The 16,013-nt window shown below is 33.7% G+C and overlaps 2 protein-coding genes across 4 annotated transcripts in view; one reads left to right on the top strand and one right to left on the bottom strand.

Annotated features, from left to right (window-relative positions):
* Positions 1 to 2: 2 nt before the first annotated feature.
* LOC136772249 (17-beta-hydroxysteroid dehydrogenase 13-like) lies at positions 3 to 2,355 on the bottom strand. 3 transcript variants are annotated; one of them, XM_066725094.1, is made up of 7 exons: positions 2,143 to 2,355; positions 1,260 to 1,426; positions 1,015 to 1,191; positions 773 to 922; positions 451 to 707; positions 235 to 360; positions 3 to 141 (listed from the first exon to the last, which is right to left on the bottom strand). In XM_066725094.1, exons 1-7 carry the CDS (start codon positions 2,204 to 2,206, stop codon positions 75 to 77), a joined length of 1,008 nt encoding a protein of 335 aa, XP_066581191.1. In that variant the 5' UTR covers positions 2,207 to 2,355; the 3' UTR covers positions 3 to 74. The 3 variants fall into 3 exon arrangements, with proteins under 3 accessions (XP_066581191.1, XP_066581192.1, XP_066581193.1); XM_066725095.1 differs by lacking the exon at positions 2,143 to 2,355 and adding an exon at positions 1,811 to 2,098; XM_066725096.1 differs by lacking the exon at positions 2,143 to 2,355 and adding an exon at positions 1,597 to 1,615.
* A 2,651-nt stretch (positions 2,356 to 5,006) lies between these two features.
* Positions 5,007 to 16,013, top strand: part of LOC136772416 (leucine-rich repeat-containing protein let-4-like) — a 37,308-nt gene continuing 26,301 nt past the window's right edge. The window contains exon 1 of the mRNA XM_066725372.1: positions 5,007 to 5,555. Coding sequence (XP_066581469.1) covers positions 5,507 to 5,555 — 49 coding nt within the window. The 5' untranslated portion in view covers positions 5,007 to 5,506. The remainder of the gene's footprint in view (positions 5,556 to 16,013) is intronic.

Raw genomic sequence — 16,013 nt, 5'->3', positions numbered from 1 at the left:
TTTAATTATGTAATATGAAACCAATATTACGTCGAAATTAATATTCTAATTGAATAACAATTAACTTTTTGCTATCATGCAAAATCAACTCCAGTGTCCAGAAGGTCGCGCAACATGAAAGATGCTTTCTTTGGAAGTATTCTGAAATATAATTTATTTTTATTTTAAATAATTATTTATGATTTTGGTAATTAAGCAGACGGTTAATTAATGTCAGTTCAAAAAAATAGAGACCTTAAAACGTGTCCAAGATATAATAAATAACCGGGAACGCTAAATTCAGCATAATTTCTACGCAGTCCATCTATGATTTGTCTTGCAGCTTCTGTAGCAGACATTGTGCCAAAATAGCTCGGTATACTATAAATATATTTATGTTGTATTAATTATTAGTAGCATCAAATAAATAAAATTATTATTACTTTCTAATTTATAATAGTATCACATTACCGAAAACGAATATCTGTAGCAGCTTCAATTCCAACAATAAATGGATATACATGAACTAATGTAATTATTATATTGCTGTTCGAGTGTCTTAACTCAGTCTGCAATGACTCAGCTAAGCCTTGAACTGCAAATTGAGCAGTGGATAAAGGGACTCTTGCTCCTGCACTTGAACCTCCAGACAAACCAGCAACGGATGATAAAATAATAATATGCCCTTTACCAGTTTGTTGCATACGTGGGAAGACAGAATCCAACAACTATTTAATAGATATTATTTACCTAAATTTCTTTACAATTAATTATTATTTTATCATTCTCTTACCCAAAAGTGACTGAGGATTGATAAATTCATAGTATGCATTATTTCAGGAGGATCTTGTATTAAAGCACGGGGGCTAGGCACTCCACAACAATGAAGCAATATTGTTACATTCCCTAATTCAGAAATAACAGTATCCACAGTCTTTGAAACCTGTGGATAAATAATATCAAAAGCCAATGTCAACATGAAGTGTTATAAGAAATCTATTTCAAAATTTTCAAAATATTAAAATATATTTATACCTGATTTTTATCTGTCACGTCACAGATGTATGCTTTAGCATTTCCTAACGATTGCGATATTTTCTTAACAGTGGCATTACATGTGTCTGCATTAATATCGACACATGCCACTGATACTCCTAATTGTGACAGCTGTATTGCTATTTCTTTACCAACCCCTCTTCCAGCTCCAACTACCTAATAAGCAAGCAGCAGTGATATTATTTAACATAAGATTTCTTGTTTTTAATAGCTGTTATACTTACTAGTGCCACTTCTCGTTGAAGATTTTTTAAAGGTGGTGGTTTAAATGTTTGATATAAGGTCACCAATATAGAAAAGAAAACTCCAATTAAAAGTGTCATCAGGTCCAAAGCAAGCACAATTATTGAATACAGACGTAACAGCATTGTTAAATGTTTCTGAATTTTTTCTAAACAAATAATAAGCTTAAATAATGTATATATCATTCATCAGTAGTAAAGAAAATTTATCACACAATAAATAATATCTAATCTTTTCTTTCCAATAGCATAGATGAGATAGGATACACATTTTTTGTTATAAATAAATTGATAATACTCAGATGGAGAGATACAATACAGTGCAACACTTAAGTAGAATACACAACCCACTATGAAACTGATCTTAATTTCAGATGACAAGGTTTCTTTATAAATTTTCTTATATTTCTATACATACTACTATACTAAATTTTTTAGCATCTGATATTTATGCTTATATTTTTCATTTCTTAACACTATCGAAAATTTCAATTAATAAAATTAACAATAAATAAATTATTAAAGAATTCTACCTTTATGTTATTATTTAGTGTACTAGTAAATTATATAATTGATTATTTTATTAATATATAAATTAATTTTCAAAATGATTTGTTATTGATACATGAATAATGAAAAATACAAAATAAATTTAGAGCACGCGGTCCACGGGTAATACACCGGCAGTCAGTGTTATTCATACGTCATATTCATTCATATCATATAAGTGATATAATGTCTATTTGGTAAAAAATGTTAACTGTAATTTTTTTTTATTTAAATGTTAATTTCGTATTCCAATTTTTAAAAGAATTGGACAATGAAAATCTATAATTTGTGTGACATAAACTATGGGTAATTTCACCTCGCAGCTTGAAGTGTAGTTTAAAATACCGTGTTCTAGAATTCACTGCCAGTACTGCGGACATCGTTATATCTTTGTCAAGAATGAAGCATGAAAGAAGACAGAAGAATATTCGCAGTACTAACAGTGAATTCTGGAAAACGGCTGTTAGAACTAGGAACTTGATGGGAATCTATTGTGAGAATTCTGGGCCACCACCACGAACCTGATCGGCCTGACTTTTACAAATACATATAGGGAGTTAAAGTGGGGCTGTGGGACCGCCAAATTCCCACAATCCATCATCACAAATGTATACATACATATAATAATCATTGGCACCACTGTATGTACATACATACATGCGATGTTTTGATGTATGCTCCGACTATGTGGCGCATGCGTAACTGAGTGAGATAAATCGGATTCATCAGTTGATAGAATATACAAATAATATTTTCTACATCTTATTCGGAGTAATTGTAAAATTAATTCATTATAAGTGCTTAAAAAGAATTCACATACAGAATAAAAAAGAAAGATGTGGTATCACATACTCTTTCCTGTTGGAATAGGGGTGGCAGTACATACAGCTGCTGGTTTAAACAATACACGTTATATAAGATTTAATAGGGATTCTACGGTATGATTTGTTTATATATATTTAATAAGTTATGATTATAATATTTAATTTCATTCAAGATTTTTCTTTAGGGTGCAAGATTCAGACTCAGACATGATATGGAAACTAAAATTGGCTGGAAAAGGGACTACAAATTGAAAGGAAGTGATATGAGACGTCGTTTGGTAAGAAAATTAGATCTACTTACATTCATATTTTACATTAGGTGCTTTCTTTTTACACTTGAAATGATTCTGTGTATGTCATTTGTATATAGTTTAATTTATATAAGTTATACTTAACCGAACCCCTTAACTAAGATTTAACTGAGATTTTCATAAAAAAAAAGGAAAGCAATAATTATATTAATCGTATAACAAGCATATCTTAATAAAAATGTGTGCAGTTTTTATTAATATTAAGAAAGAATGTTTTATATGTAGAATAATCTAGAATATATAAGGCACACTAATATTGATATATCGTCTATAGGAGTTTCTATTTTTTAGGACATGTCTCAGGTACCAGATCTTGTGTAGGAGTTCTCAGCAATATTCGTATTTAAATATATCAATTCTATTGTATCAATGCCTTCTGTATAGTAAATGTAACCACTTATGTACACACTCATATCTATATATAAATACATGGAATAATTGTCTTCTTATTTATATAGTAATGAAAAATATAAGAAAGCGTTTATGTAAGTATATCTTCAAAAATGTAGAGCATTTGTTAGCTTTACAAATTATAATTAAAAAGAAAATGACAGATTATAACAGATGTTCGAGTTTAGGCTATACAAAGAAGATTATATGCTTGCAATTTTTGTTTAGCTGAGTAAGAATGTATTTATCATTTATGGCAATTGAATTTTTTAAGTTTTTATTTATTTTCAGTTTGTTCATAATTTACCAAATTCATTAACGCTAAAGCTAGAATTTGGTGGTCAAATGATCTTTTTTAAATAAAAACGAACGAGTAAGAAATTCATTGACATGTTTAGTGTTAAATAAAGATCCTTTAACTAAAATTTGTTTGATTTCTGATTTTCCTATGCTTTTAATTAAATTTAATTGATTTGTAAATTAAAAATTTACATGATGAGAAAGTTTTTGATACTTTTATGCTCTACAAGAAATGGCTCTTTAAAAAAAGAGTGACTAAATCGAGATTTTTTAAAATGTTCGAAGACCGTTTAATATAAGAAAATGAAGAAATAGTTAAATATTCTTAGGAAGTTTATATCCAAAATTAACAAGTATAACATTTAAAAGCCGGCATTTTCATTTTTTATGTTATGAAGTAATTAAAAAGGCTTTTTTCTAAGTTGACCGATACACTAATAAGATTTTTTGCAAAATTTCAAGTTTTTAGAATTAATAATTCTAGCTACTTGATAAGGTTCCATATAATTGATCGAGATGTTAACTGCACTAACGACGAGATGAGAATTTTTATAATTACATCGGTAAAATCCTGATACGACTTTTAGGGAAATATTTAATGAATTCGATTTACTCGGTAAAAGTTTTGTGTGTGTGCATCTCGGTCTAAGCCATTTGAGCAGACCCTACCATAGGCCGATATGGGGAGAGATAGATGTTGAAGGGAGTAGGGTGAGCTCTTATAGTTAGGGGAGAAGCCCGACAGTCTGCCCTTTGAATTACACGCACAAAAGATCTCACAGGTATACTGCTACACCTAACCGAATCTTAGGGCCTCACGCATGCCATGAAAATCTCAAAATTCTAGACATACAAATAGTGTAAATTAAAAAGTAAATCGGACGATTTTAAATCATTTGATTAAACAAAACATCGGTTTGAAAAAATGTACATATAGTAGTATATATATATTATTAAAAAGTCTGTAGAAAGCAGAACATTTCGAATAAAATAAACCAAAGAAATCCGATCAAAGTAAATAAATTAAAAACTGACCCCTTTATAAGCATGATTTGTGAATCTAGAGACACGATCAGTAGGGTTTATCGATTTTTAACGGAAAGCCAATGCGAATTCGGTCGTGTCGCGTACTTTCTTCAGTGATCGTAATAAAGAAAAAGAAATTTAATTATTTTGTGCAGGAAATGTATATTAATAGAGAAATAATCTTTGGATAGAAATTTTCCGAAACATGTGAAAATAGCGAAAAAAATATCAAGATAGAGTTGGTTAGATATTGGAGATGGAGGTAGAAAGGGGCAATAAGATTGGTTTCTATAGGCTCTGGCCAAGCGCTCACACAGTCCAAAGCGAGACGCTGCAAGGGTAACATCGTAACGTTGCCAGCTTCACTCATTTAAAACATCGCGTAGAAAAACTTTGTTTTGTATCACCGCTATTTTTTTTAAACAGTACCCTGCATTACACTTTTCAGAAACGAACCTCGCTTTTTATTCAGCGAACAATTTCTGCAATTTATAGTCTGGTTTTGATTTTGATTCGACTACATTAACCGTTTTTATTTTCGTTCTAAAATCGTAGAATACCATACTTAAAAATTTATGCGCAAATAATAAGATTTTGGTAAACGAGAGGTACAAGTTTAATCGAATTTTAATTTTGACGTTGAATGAAGCAGCGGTGCTTGGTGTAGCGAGTGCTTTTGTGATTGTAAACAAATAACGACGATGTGTCATTGTGTGACAACAGAGCGCGTATTATTTGTATTCTACTACAGGAAAAAACCACAATAATTTGAATGAGGAAAAGACTACGCGAAATCATCGCCTTTTCTCTATAAACAAGGATCATCATCATGCTCTACCCGAAGCCATCGAATAACCGCAGTGCGATGAACAATTTGGGTAAGTAATAATTAAGTATGCTTTAAAATTTATCAGTTTTTATATATTTTCTCAACTAGCGTTTCTACTATACCAATTTATTTCTTGAATCTATAAATTAACTATACCTCCGTGGAAACATTTTACACAAATTAGAATGGTCCAAGCAAATCCTTGTATTATTCGAGGTTTTTATTTCCAGCTAACCAGTGATTGTGTAAATTTTCCAGATTAGATTTGATCTTTTGGAAAAATCTCACATAAATTAAAGAATAATTGAAAAACAAATCAGTTTGCTGATTTCTCGAAGAAATTGCGTTGATAGCTGCGGCTGTTTGATTCACAATTTATCTTCGACTTTTGTGAAGTGCTCTACATAAATTTACGACTATACGCAACAGTTGTGCGTGGATATATTTGTTCCATTTCATACTTGGATAAGGTTCAAAATGCTCCGCGCGTCTCATGCATTACAGTTTTCAATCTTAGGAGAGTGTACATATATTTATCTTTTGAGTCAAGTAAGAAATGATTATTTGTTACACGCATTATGTCACTTTGCGTGTTTTGCATTATTTGCATTGCGAATTCTCGAGTTGATCAGGTTCATTATGCAAACGTTAAATAATAATCATAGAAACAGCCGTGACCGTACGTGCAATAAACAGTACTAATAAGTAAATATGTGATATTCGTTCACAAAAGGAACGTGGACTGATAGATAAAAAAGAATATATTGGATTTTTCTAAAAGAAAAAAGGCAATCGCTATAGTTTGCACAAGATACTCGTTAGCTTTGCCAATTAAGCAAAAATAATTTAACAATCTGCTGCTCGTCGTGCTACATGACCGCCTGTGTCCTTATCGAGTATTGCATTTCTTGCTGACAATGAATACACACTCGCTCGCGTTTATCACTTTTCTTGTAACCGCAGGTTCTTTGTAAAGTGTTCAAAAATTTATTACGAGCGTATTTTCATTTATCAGATGAGATAGGCAAATTCTGTATTTATTTTTCTCACCGAGTTTTCATTCATTCATATATAAGTTTTACCATTTTTTTTATTATTTTTAAAGTGCACGAAATATCTTGCGTCAGTCGTAAACGAATAGTTTCAGCTTTCCGTTAAAGGGAAAGACTGATAGAGGAGTTCTAAGAAAGCAAAGAGGGTGTTTTGAAATAATTATTCTTTTCAGAGTCTTAAAAATTTTATTACAAGTATTTTTTCACTTATCACACGAGAGATAAGCAAATTTTGTAATAAATTATTTGGCACGTTGAGAGCCTTAATCGATCCGTAAATTTTACAATCTTTTCCTTAATTAATATGTTTATAGCAAAATATCTCATGGCGGTTGTACGAATGGTCTCAACTTTCAATGATAGGAAAATACTACTGGGGGAGTTCTGAGAAAGCAAACGGGCATTTTGAGATAATTCAGTGCGAAAACAAAGGGTATCATCTACACGTTAAAATGAGAAGATGTTATTGTTATATATTCGTTTTAGCAGATATAATAGGGCATCCATTTACACCGAAAGGTCATAAACACCGGCTTGACTATAGATACTATTAAAAGTAATTCTTTTAATAATAATATATATACCTCGAATGTGAATAAATATACCCTATTATTATTCAATAAAAACAAATCTTCAACTTCACAGTTCACTACTTATTTACTTTGAAAACAGCATCACTCTTATCTTCTTGATGATAATTATTTTTAATATTTTCTCAATCTTTATTTTCTAAGCAACTGTGAAAATATCTCATTTATCATACCTATTGATTATAACGTAGAAAAAAATGCAACTGTTACACTCTGTAATATATTTAAATTTCTTTGATTTTTAGCGTCAAGGTGTTTTGTATTACAGAGTTTTATTCCATTTATAATGAACGATAAATATATTTTTGGTTTAAACGCTTAGCAAGCAGCAGCTGAGAATATTGTGGAATTATGGTTGAAGAGGGAAAGGAGGGGAGGGGGGGGGGAAGGGTGGATTTTCAATAGTGGGATGAATTAGCAATTTATGGTAAGCTTTGCTTCAGCATAGTCGCATACTTTGGCTGTTCTACGAAACGAAAGATGCTTTAACATTGTTTGGCAATAACGTGCATTGTATCGACGTAATGCTTGCTTGAATTTGGAGTGCTGCACGATCGATGGAAAGTGAACGATGCTCAAAGTTTTCTTTTCTGTGTCGCCATGAAAGAAGAATGGAATCGACTACGCGTCCTGCTCTCTGTTGGAGCGAACGTTCAATTAGCATTGAGCAATATTATTAAATTTCCCGATATTTAACTCAAATAAAATGTTCCAATACTCTTGCATTTTACCGTCACTCAATTTTTAACCCTAATGAAATTGAAACGTTTGGAATGATGACCTAGACTGAGAGAAAAAGGTAGTTGAATCAATTAATATTTAGCTTCGAATCAATCAAAATTCTGTTGATTCGAGCAAACGATGTAACCGTGGGTGTGCGATGTTAGATCTATCAAATGCGTCGTGCTAAATATGAAAGAGTATTATTAGATTATAAAGCAGTAAAATTTTTAGTTGTAAAATGCGGGATAAGTATTTGTTGTAATTTATTATACATGTATATAGTTGATTTAACCACAAAATAACTGATTCAGGAAATGGAATTGTGAAATCAGCAGAAATATCGAGTTCTGTCAATGATAAAATAAATTTAATAACATCAATGTTTATTGATTCAATATAATACTTGATAATAATACGCTGAAGTGACATTCTAACATAAATCAGACAATGTCGGGTCAGATATCAAGCTAAAAAGGACATATTATGCTTTTGGGTAGTATAAGTATAGCAATGGTGACCGGATTTTAATAACGAGAGAGACATTCTTGTATAACGTGAAACGCCACAGAACGGCGAATGAGTTAAGGTAGTTCACGTGCTGCAATAACACTCAAAAAATTTTTACTTTTACTCTACAGGAGAAGATCTCGATGTTATTGTCATATCCTCTGGGGGAAATTTTTAGTCATATATACTTCTACACTTTTTATATATTATACGTTATATATGTGTACCCTTTATACTGCTTTACATGAACAAATTTTGTAGATGGATGAATATTTCCTCTTTGATAAATTATAATCTTCTTTCTTTTTATTTGAATGATACGTTCAGTTATCCGGTTAATATGAAAGGATTTTTCAAAATTCATTGTCCTTAGGGGTTAGGGGAATATGTGTTAAAATACAACAATTTTCTATATATGTTTGCATTTTCTGCAAATTAAACAGCGAATTTATTTTAAATTTGAAGAGATAATTAGATATATGTCTTCCTTTAACAATTCTCAACTTCTCAAACTATTTCTGGAGAATATTCCATTTGCGACGAAATCATTTTAATCACTGATCCCTAGCGCCGCGTATATTGGAAGAAAAAATTAAACAACGGTTATTTTAATTTAATCAATAAAATTTATATTCGTGCCATTCGATTAATTTTTTTATTAAATTATCCCGTCTTGCTTTGCAGCAGTTTAACTTTAATCTTTAACTTAAACGATACAATTTAAATAAACCATTTAAACAATAAAATAAAAATTTTATTCAAACAAAAATGTCAAGTCTTTGGTTCACTTAAATATTTGTTCGATTTTATCCTTTTAACTAACTGGCCTCCTTTCAAAGTGTTAAAATAACACGTCTCTTTCAAACCACGAAATGTGATTTTAAGCAACGATAAACTAATGCAGTTAATTTGATAAATTTTTAAGACAAAACGAAGTATTTAATCGATTCGACTAATTTAGTAATTAAATTCTTTACTAACTTTACTTGGATAACATTTATGTTTCATTTCGATAAATCAGTGAAAGAAATGATCGAAAGAAGAAATTTTCATTTTAACTATAAATTTTATTCCTGGTGTAATATTTGCGTGAATTTGGAGTACACGATCGATAGAGAGTGCACGACGTCAAAGTTTCTTTAGCAAGTCGCCATGGAAGAAGATTGAGTCAGTGGACGGATCCGTTCTCTTTGTTACATTCGCGAGATAGATGAAGGTTCGATTGACATCCAGTAATTTTTTAAAACTTTGCGTATAATTTAGCGAGAAATAAAGTTGCCACTGAACCTCGCGTTTCACTACACTGCATTCGTGAGGGGTGAAAAGGCACCGCTGTCAAGAAAGTTTAATTACATATTTCATCGATATCTGCAGGCAACAGGGAAAAATGCATGTTGCTGCTTAAGTTGAAGAGAAGCGAGTAAAAGTGTGTGCACTTCCTTGTGCGGAGTCTTATTGATTATGGTTACCATGAAAATAACAAGGGGCCGAAGTCTCCCTGAGCCGATGACTAACTCGCAGTCCTCACCCTAAAACCAGAGCAAGCCCTCGCATAAATGTCTCACGCACGCCATACTTTTTTATATAAATGTAAATTTCCCCAAAGCAATCGTCGAAGCTCGTAGAAAATTCTTTGCTCTTGAGTTTTCCAGAGAGGCCGTTCCTTTGGAAAATTAATTTTGAAATAAGTGTTATAAACGATATATACCTCGAGGAAACCCAATATAGCTTTGCTAATGAAGATTTTCTTAATTTTTGACAATTTAATCTCCTCTGCTCCACAAATTTGATTAAATTAAGTGTATCCAAATATTACTAGCTGGTTAAATTGAATTATTTTCGTTAACTCGATTCCTTTTCTTTGTATAGATATATATAGTATCGATTCGCGAAAATAAAAATGAAAAGAAAGAAATAATGGAGAGAAAACATAATTCGAAGATTTGCTGTTCGAATTGGATTTATTAATGAAACGACTGAATAAGACGCAAAAATGGTTTTAATGAAGCAGCTGGAAGCTAATTTCCACTTTTCCAGAGAAATAAGATTGTACTGTATGTATATACGTAGAGTTGTGCAAGTTTTTAAGAGTGACGGCGCAAAACTCGTGCAACGAACAAGATACGTATACCTCATTAGCCAAGACCCTACGTCGCAGACTCTAAATTAGGAACGAAGAAAAAGAACAAAACAATGTTTTTTATTTTGGAGAATCCCTCGTTAGTAAACTGACGTCCCCCCCCCCCCCACCCCCATTGGATGCATGTATCGAGTGTTCTCGTGCGCGATATCGACCAAGTGGAAAATAATAGGTTTATATAAAATTCTGAAGAATGTCGTGACCACCACTGGATGAGTCGAGGAAGAAAAACTAAAAATATCACGTGTCAAGTGATTCATGAAGCCGCCATTCATCATTAGCCTTGATGGTTGATACTTCAATGATGTTCGTGTCTCTCCTGTACTTGGAATCTTAAGCTGTATGCGTGCCAATCGATGCTTGGCTCGTCGTTCGCTCTCACTCCGGGCCGACGGACTTTTACACCTGTTAATTTCATGCTAAATATCTCACCGAGTATTATTAGCCGTTTAACTCTCGTGATAAGCGGATCAACCATAACAGCTCGCTTGAAATATACTCTACCTTATATATATCCCTCCCCCACCCCTCTCCCTCTCTCTTAATAATAAACTGTGTATTTTTTCATGAAAAAGCTGGTCCTTAAAAATATAACTGTAAACGAGGTAATATTGCGAGAAAGCGAATTTATAGGTATATTTTTGCGAGGAAAACGTAATAAAAGGAAAATTGCAAATGAGAGTAAGAAAATGGCAAATATTGAGAGTTTTTATGGAGAGATATGAGTATGCGGAGGGTTTGTTGATTAAATCGGTGGAAGATTAAGAATCCTTGCTGGCACAAGTCGTATAGTTGTGGTAGTAGTTTTATTGGCAAGTAGAAAGGTTGGGAAGAGCAATAACCTACCCTGTGCGCGCGATACTAAACGTATAGCGAACCAAGGAGGATTCAGCGAAAGAAGCTTTTTCGAGTTGGTGATACAGAGCGACTTGGCGGGTGTGCAAAGATTTTCCCAGCCAAGAAAATGGTGTCAGTGGTGGTGGACGGTGGGAACTCGGTCCCCCCACTCCGACTCCCATTACCTGCGTGACATATGGCAGCAGTAGCCAGAGTGGGGGTACCAAAATCTCACTGTTTCCCCACACTAACTACCGTGTGGCTCGAAGCGACGGTTTTTGCCTAAATTTAGTACGTTGATGCCCTTCAAAACTTTATCCCTTCTACTTGACCCGAAAGCGTTGCCATTCTCCTCACCTTCTGGAACTCGGTTAACGAGCCCTGTGTTACCGTCGAAATGATCAAAAGCTTTTCTCTCTCGTAAAAGAAAAACTCTATCGTTCCCCTTTGTCCATACTCGCCCTTGATACGATTACATCGCCAGGAGCTGCAAAGTTGCTTCAATTTGAGAATCCCTGGCCTCGACAATCGACTGATTAACTCTCGATAGCTCGCGTGGTGTCAGAAACCTTTCTAAAACGTTCCTGGGATATTTCTGACGCTACGTGTGTTTTCTTCAAGAGCAGAAAGCGATTGTTTTGAGAATCTCTTGCCTCGACATTCGACTGATTAACTCTCGATAGCTCGAATAGCGTCAGAAACATTTCTAAAACCTTCCGGGAAAGTTTACAACGCTGTATGTTTTGTGCAAGATCGGAAAGCGATTTTTTGCCTCGGAGGGTGTTTCAACAAGACTGTATACATAATAATAAAACGTGTAAACAGAGTGTATATTTATTTCTCGAAGAATCTTGGAGCAGTTGCTGAAAAACTTGTTCCTCGATGAACTCTGGTATCTGAAAATGATAGGATAAACTGGTATAGCAGAAGGGGGAGGGGAGGGGGGGGGGGTGTTGGTATTATAGTAGATAAAAGGGGTTCCATAAGCGCGGTATTAAGATAGATAAGAGAATTATTGTTGTGTTAAAACAATGGCGGCCGTGCGTTGATAATAATACACTTGCAGCGCAACACTCTCTTACGCGAATCCGATGTACGAGCTATATATCTTTTATCTCGAGGTTTTTCTTTGAAATGCTTATGTGAGTCAGATTGCGTCATTGTGAGTAACGACAAGGTGAGGAAAAACGTGGATAGCTATTCGTGCAGAGATCGATGAAAACTTCTCAATGGGAAAGTATCTCTCACTCCCCCCCCCCCCCCCATTCTGTCCCAGACTCCCCCTCTTTTCTCCCTCTCTTCGATCACGTTTCCAAAGCATAAAAAAATAAATCCATATAAGAAACGTCACAGGAGCCCAAGGTGCTCCTCGACAATCCTCCACAATTTGCCAGATTCTTCTCTCCACGGAGCAGAATTTTTCTTGTCCTCCATATTATTATTATGGAAGAAGCCTGATCGATGGGCGCGATTATCCAATGGCGCGCCATTGTATTTCCATTCACGTGGTGGTTTTCCTCGTCAAAGCTGGATTCTGCCTAAGCAAGTATCGAAGCTGTTCTGCTTTCGCGGTGGTTGTGCACATGGACGCTGAAATCTTGTTGGTAGTGGTTGGGTACATTAGTAGTACAGTTAGTAGTGGTACGTGGATTCAAGGACACGTGCTCTGTAACTGCAAGTACTAAATGCGGTACATTGTTGTTTCAAGTGTGCGCTTTAGCACAGTCAGCGTAGAGGACTGTGCGTTATGATGGCACTCTGCAATTATACCATTAGATCAGAAGCTCGCCATTATGTAAGAAACCTATCCGCTCTTGAAGAGAGATTGTTGGATAAAATCCATGGTCTTCTTACCACATTATTATACGTCTCCGATGGACTCGTGTACCATTTTATATGCGCTCTTATCGGCTCGCTTGAGAAATGGAAATAAAACGTGTCTTGACAAAGTTGGGCAATCGTATCTCGTGGCCCTTGGGGAGAAAAAAAACTAACTGATATAGGGATGATTACGTGAGAAAATAGATCGTGACGAAACTGCCTTGATCTATCTGTTATTTCGATCAGTAGACGCTGTTCTTTGCGACAAATTTATTTCTCAGGATGGAGAAATAGTTTTGAGTGTCGTGACGATGGAGATTTTGACAAAGTTTTTCTTATATACTTCTTTTATTATGCCGTGTAATTGCTGTTTGGTTTATCTCGTGTTGTGGTTATCGTGTTATGCATGATGTAATCTCTTTGCGAGCGTATATTGCTTTTGGGATAGATTAAAAACTTACGGTGTTCTAGATTTGCTATATATATATATGTTACTGCGAGAGACGGTATTTGCAAATCCAGGTAACAAGAGAGAACCTGAAACCCAATACATATTCGATACCCTTTACCTTGCTAGGCTTCCGCGTAATTAACGACGAGCTGTGAGAGGCTGAAGGCTCGTGTCTCGTTTGCCAATCCAATGGATTTGCTTTCTTTAATTTGCTCATTTCTAATTATCGTTTTACTTTAATTTTATTTTAAGAAGGTTAACTGTTTCACGTGCTGTATTTCTTTTTTTAGCTACTGTTGTATATTCCAAGGAGTTAATCAAATTTTAGTGGCTTATGTAGACAAAGCCCTCATACAGTTTTCAATTGATTTTATACTAGCTCCCATCATCCACTGTTCTTGAAATATTTAAGGAAACTGAAATAGCTCTTGAACCAATCAGAATGGTAGATTAGTAGTTTAACCTTTTTACGTACTGTAACTGTACATGCTCACAGTGTAAGCTTCTTGTGGATTTAATTCTGGCGGCAATTTAACATTTTTTTATCATTACTTATTAACGCTGTGAAAGTTGTTAAGTAATTATTAAAAATTATATTTTCTTGGTGACTCTTAATTTTAACTTTTATACTTAATATTATTAAAAGTTTTTCAGTAATTTTAAATGAAAGCTCAACCTAGATGATGTACGGTAACAGTAAACAGAAAGCTCGCCTGTTCTCAAGGTAATGAAGAAATTTATATAATTACAGCTCGTTAATAAAAATGCTACATCCATTTTCGAGGAGAAAAACGAAAGTGCTGCTAGCTTTGCATAACTGTGCACTTTGACGAGCAGACAGGGTGTTACTAGCCTCACTGTGGTTGAAGAGTTATAGCTAGTAATTATTCGTTCGTTGTGCATTCGCAATTTTAATTGCGTTTATTTTTCACACAGGCGTTACGCAGATTTTGCACGCTGTTTTTTAATTAAAAAGGGTTCCGTCATAACTACTTACGAAATTTGCAATTTTTATCTAATCTTAGTATTTGTTATATCGCTTTATCTTATTATTGATAATTTTTGTGAAGACTAAATTGTTTAGTTTCTATTTACTCTACTTATCTCGAGACTCGTGCCAATTAGAAAACTAAACCGCTTGACTCTTATCCGGTTCTCTGACAGACCCACTCTATAAATCCGGAGTTAAAATAATATTTAGTCAGCTTCCCATTATTTTCGTCAAGCTACGCCTGCACTTTTCTCTAGCGAGCCTTAAAAGCTGTCTCTCTCAGGGTTCGTTAAATTTTTTTTCACCCATTGTGCAACGGTTCTTCGCATATTTTATCATTTGAAAGTAAAACGAAATACGCCGACGACTGACCTCCCTGCATCGTGAAGAAATACGAAAAAAAAAAGAAATGTTTTCTCCACCGAGATTTGAATTTTATCGAACAATGGAAATACGTAGCTGAAATTGTCGATAAGCGACATTTTAACAACAGTTTTTTGCACGATTTCCTATCCTTTCTTCTCTGGCTCCAATTTATTTAAACTGTTCATAATTATCAGTATTTTTGTTATTTATCTTTTTAATTATCATTTCTTCTATACGAAATCCTTTTTTATCCACTCTGACTGAATAATAAGAGCCACTTATCTTTGCTTATTCGCGAGAAAACAATAGAAAGGTCTGGACTGTGTAGGTTTCTACTGACAATCAACAAAATTCAGAGAGACTTATACTTAGACTGCCCATCCACCGTTCTCAGTGGATCTCAACTCTTTCACTCTCATAATTATAATTATATTTTCTCTGAAAAATGACTTTTTTTTTAAATCTCACGAAGGATTTATGGGAAAAATATCCCATTCGACGTGAAAATGGTTGAAAATTCAATGCATATACCTAACATATACCTATTACAATTTTTCTGACAAGTAGTAACAGGTCTGTCAATAGTAGTAACGGCGTAGTGGTCTAGATAGCCAGTGAGAAATGCGATCCAGCCGATATTGCGTGCAACGAAATCTACTCGGACTATTGAGCTATTGGTGTCATGGTGTGCCCTATAAATGATATCATAATGTATACATTCATCGAAAGACGTATTATTCTTTTCCTTATAAATAAGATAATACGATCTTGTTCCAGAAAAAAGTTTATAAAAAAAAAACGTCATTTGTCTCTATCACCAATGACCAAAGTTTGCAAAAAATAATTATAGAATTTATTATGTTAACTTCATTTTTGTAGTTTGGGAAATCGGTATATCCATTTTACACTATCTTCTATGTAATTTTTTAAATAACAATATTTTAACTGTTTGAATATGTGAAAAATTGATGTTTCCTAAAGAATCTATAAATCGAATTAAATTAGATAATCGTGTATGCAAGTATTCGA

The sequence above is a fragment of the Prorops nasuta genome, unplaced genomic scaffold (genome assembly GCF_024137725.1).
Source record: "Prorops nasuta isolate Cenicafe-Biocafe unplaced genomic scaffold, Cenicafe_Pnas_1.2 PNAS00004, whole genome shotgun sequence".
NCBI lineage: Eukaryota > Metazoa > Arthropoda > Insecta > Hymenoptera > Bethylidae > Prorops > Prorops nasuta.
Note: the sequence above shows the minus strand (reverse complement) of the source record. Positions and strands in the feature narration are given on the sequence as shown.

Excerpts from the sequence above, each read along its gene's own strand:
- LOC136772249 (XM_066725094.1), bottom strand. The coding sequence starts at position 2,206 with ATGTCCGCAGTACTGGCAGTGAATTCTAGAACACGGTATTTTAAACTA. Across the intron at positions 1,192-1,259 it reads TTCAACGAGAAGTGGCACTA|GTAGTTGGAGCTGGAAGAGG; the intron begins GTAAGTATAACA and ends CTTGCTTATTAG. Across the intron at positions 923-1,014 it reads ACGTGACAGATAAAAATCAG|GTTTCAAAGACTGTGGATAC; the intron begins GTATAAATATAT and ends ATTTATCCACAG.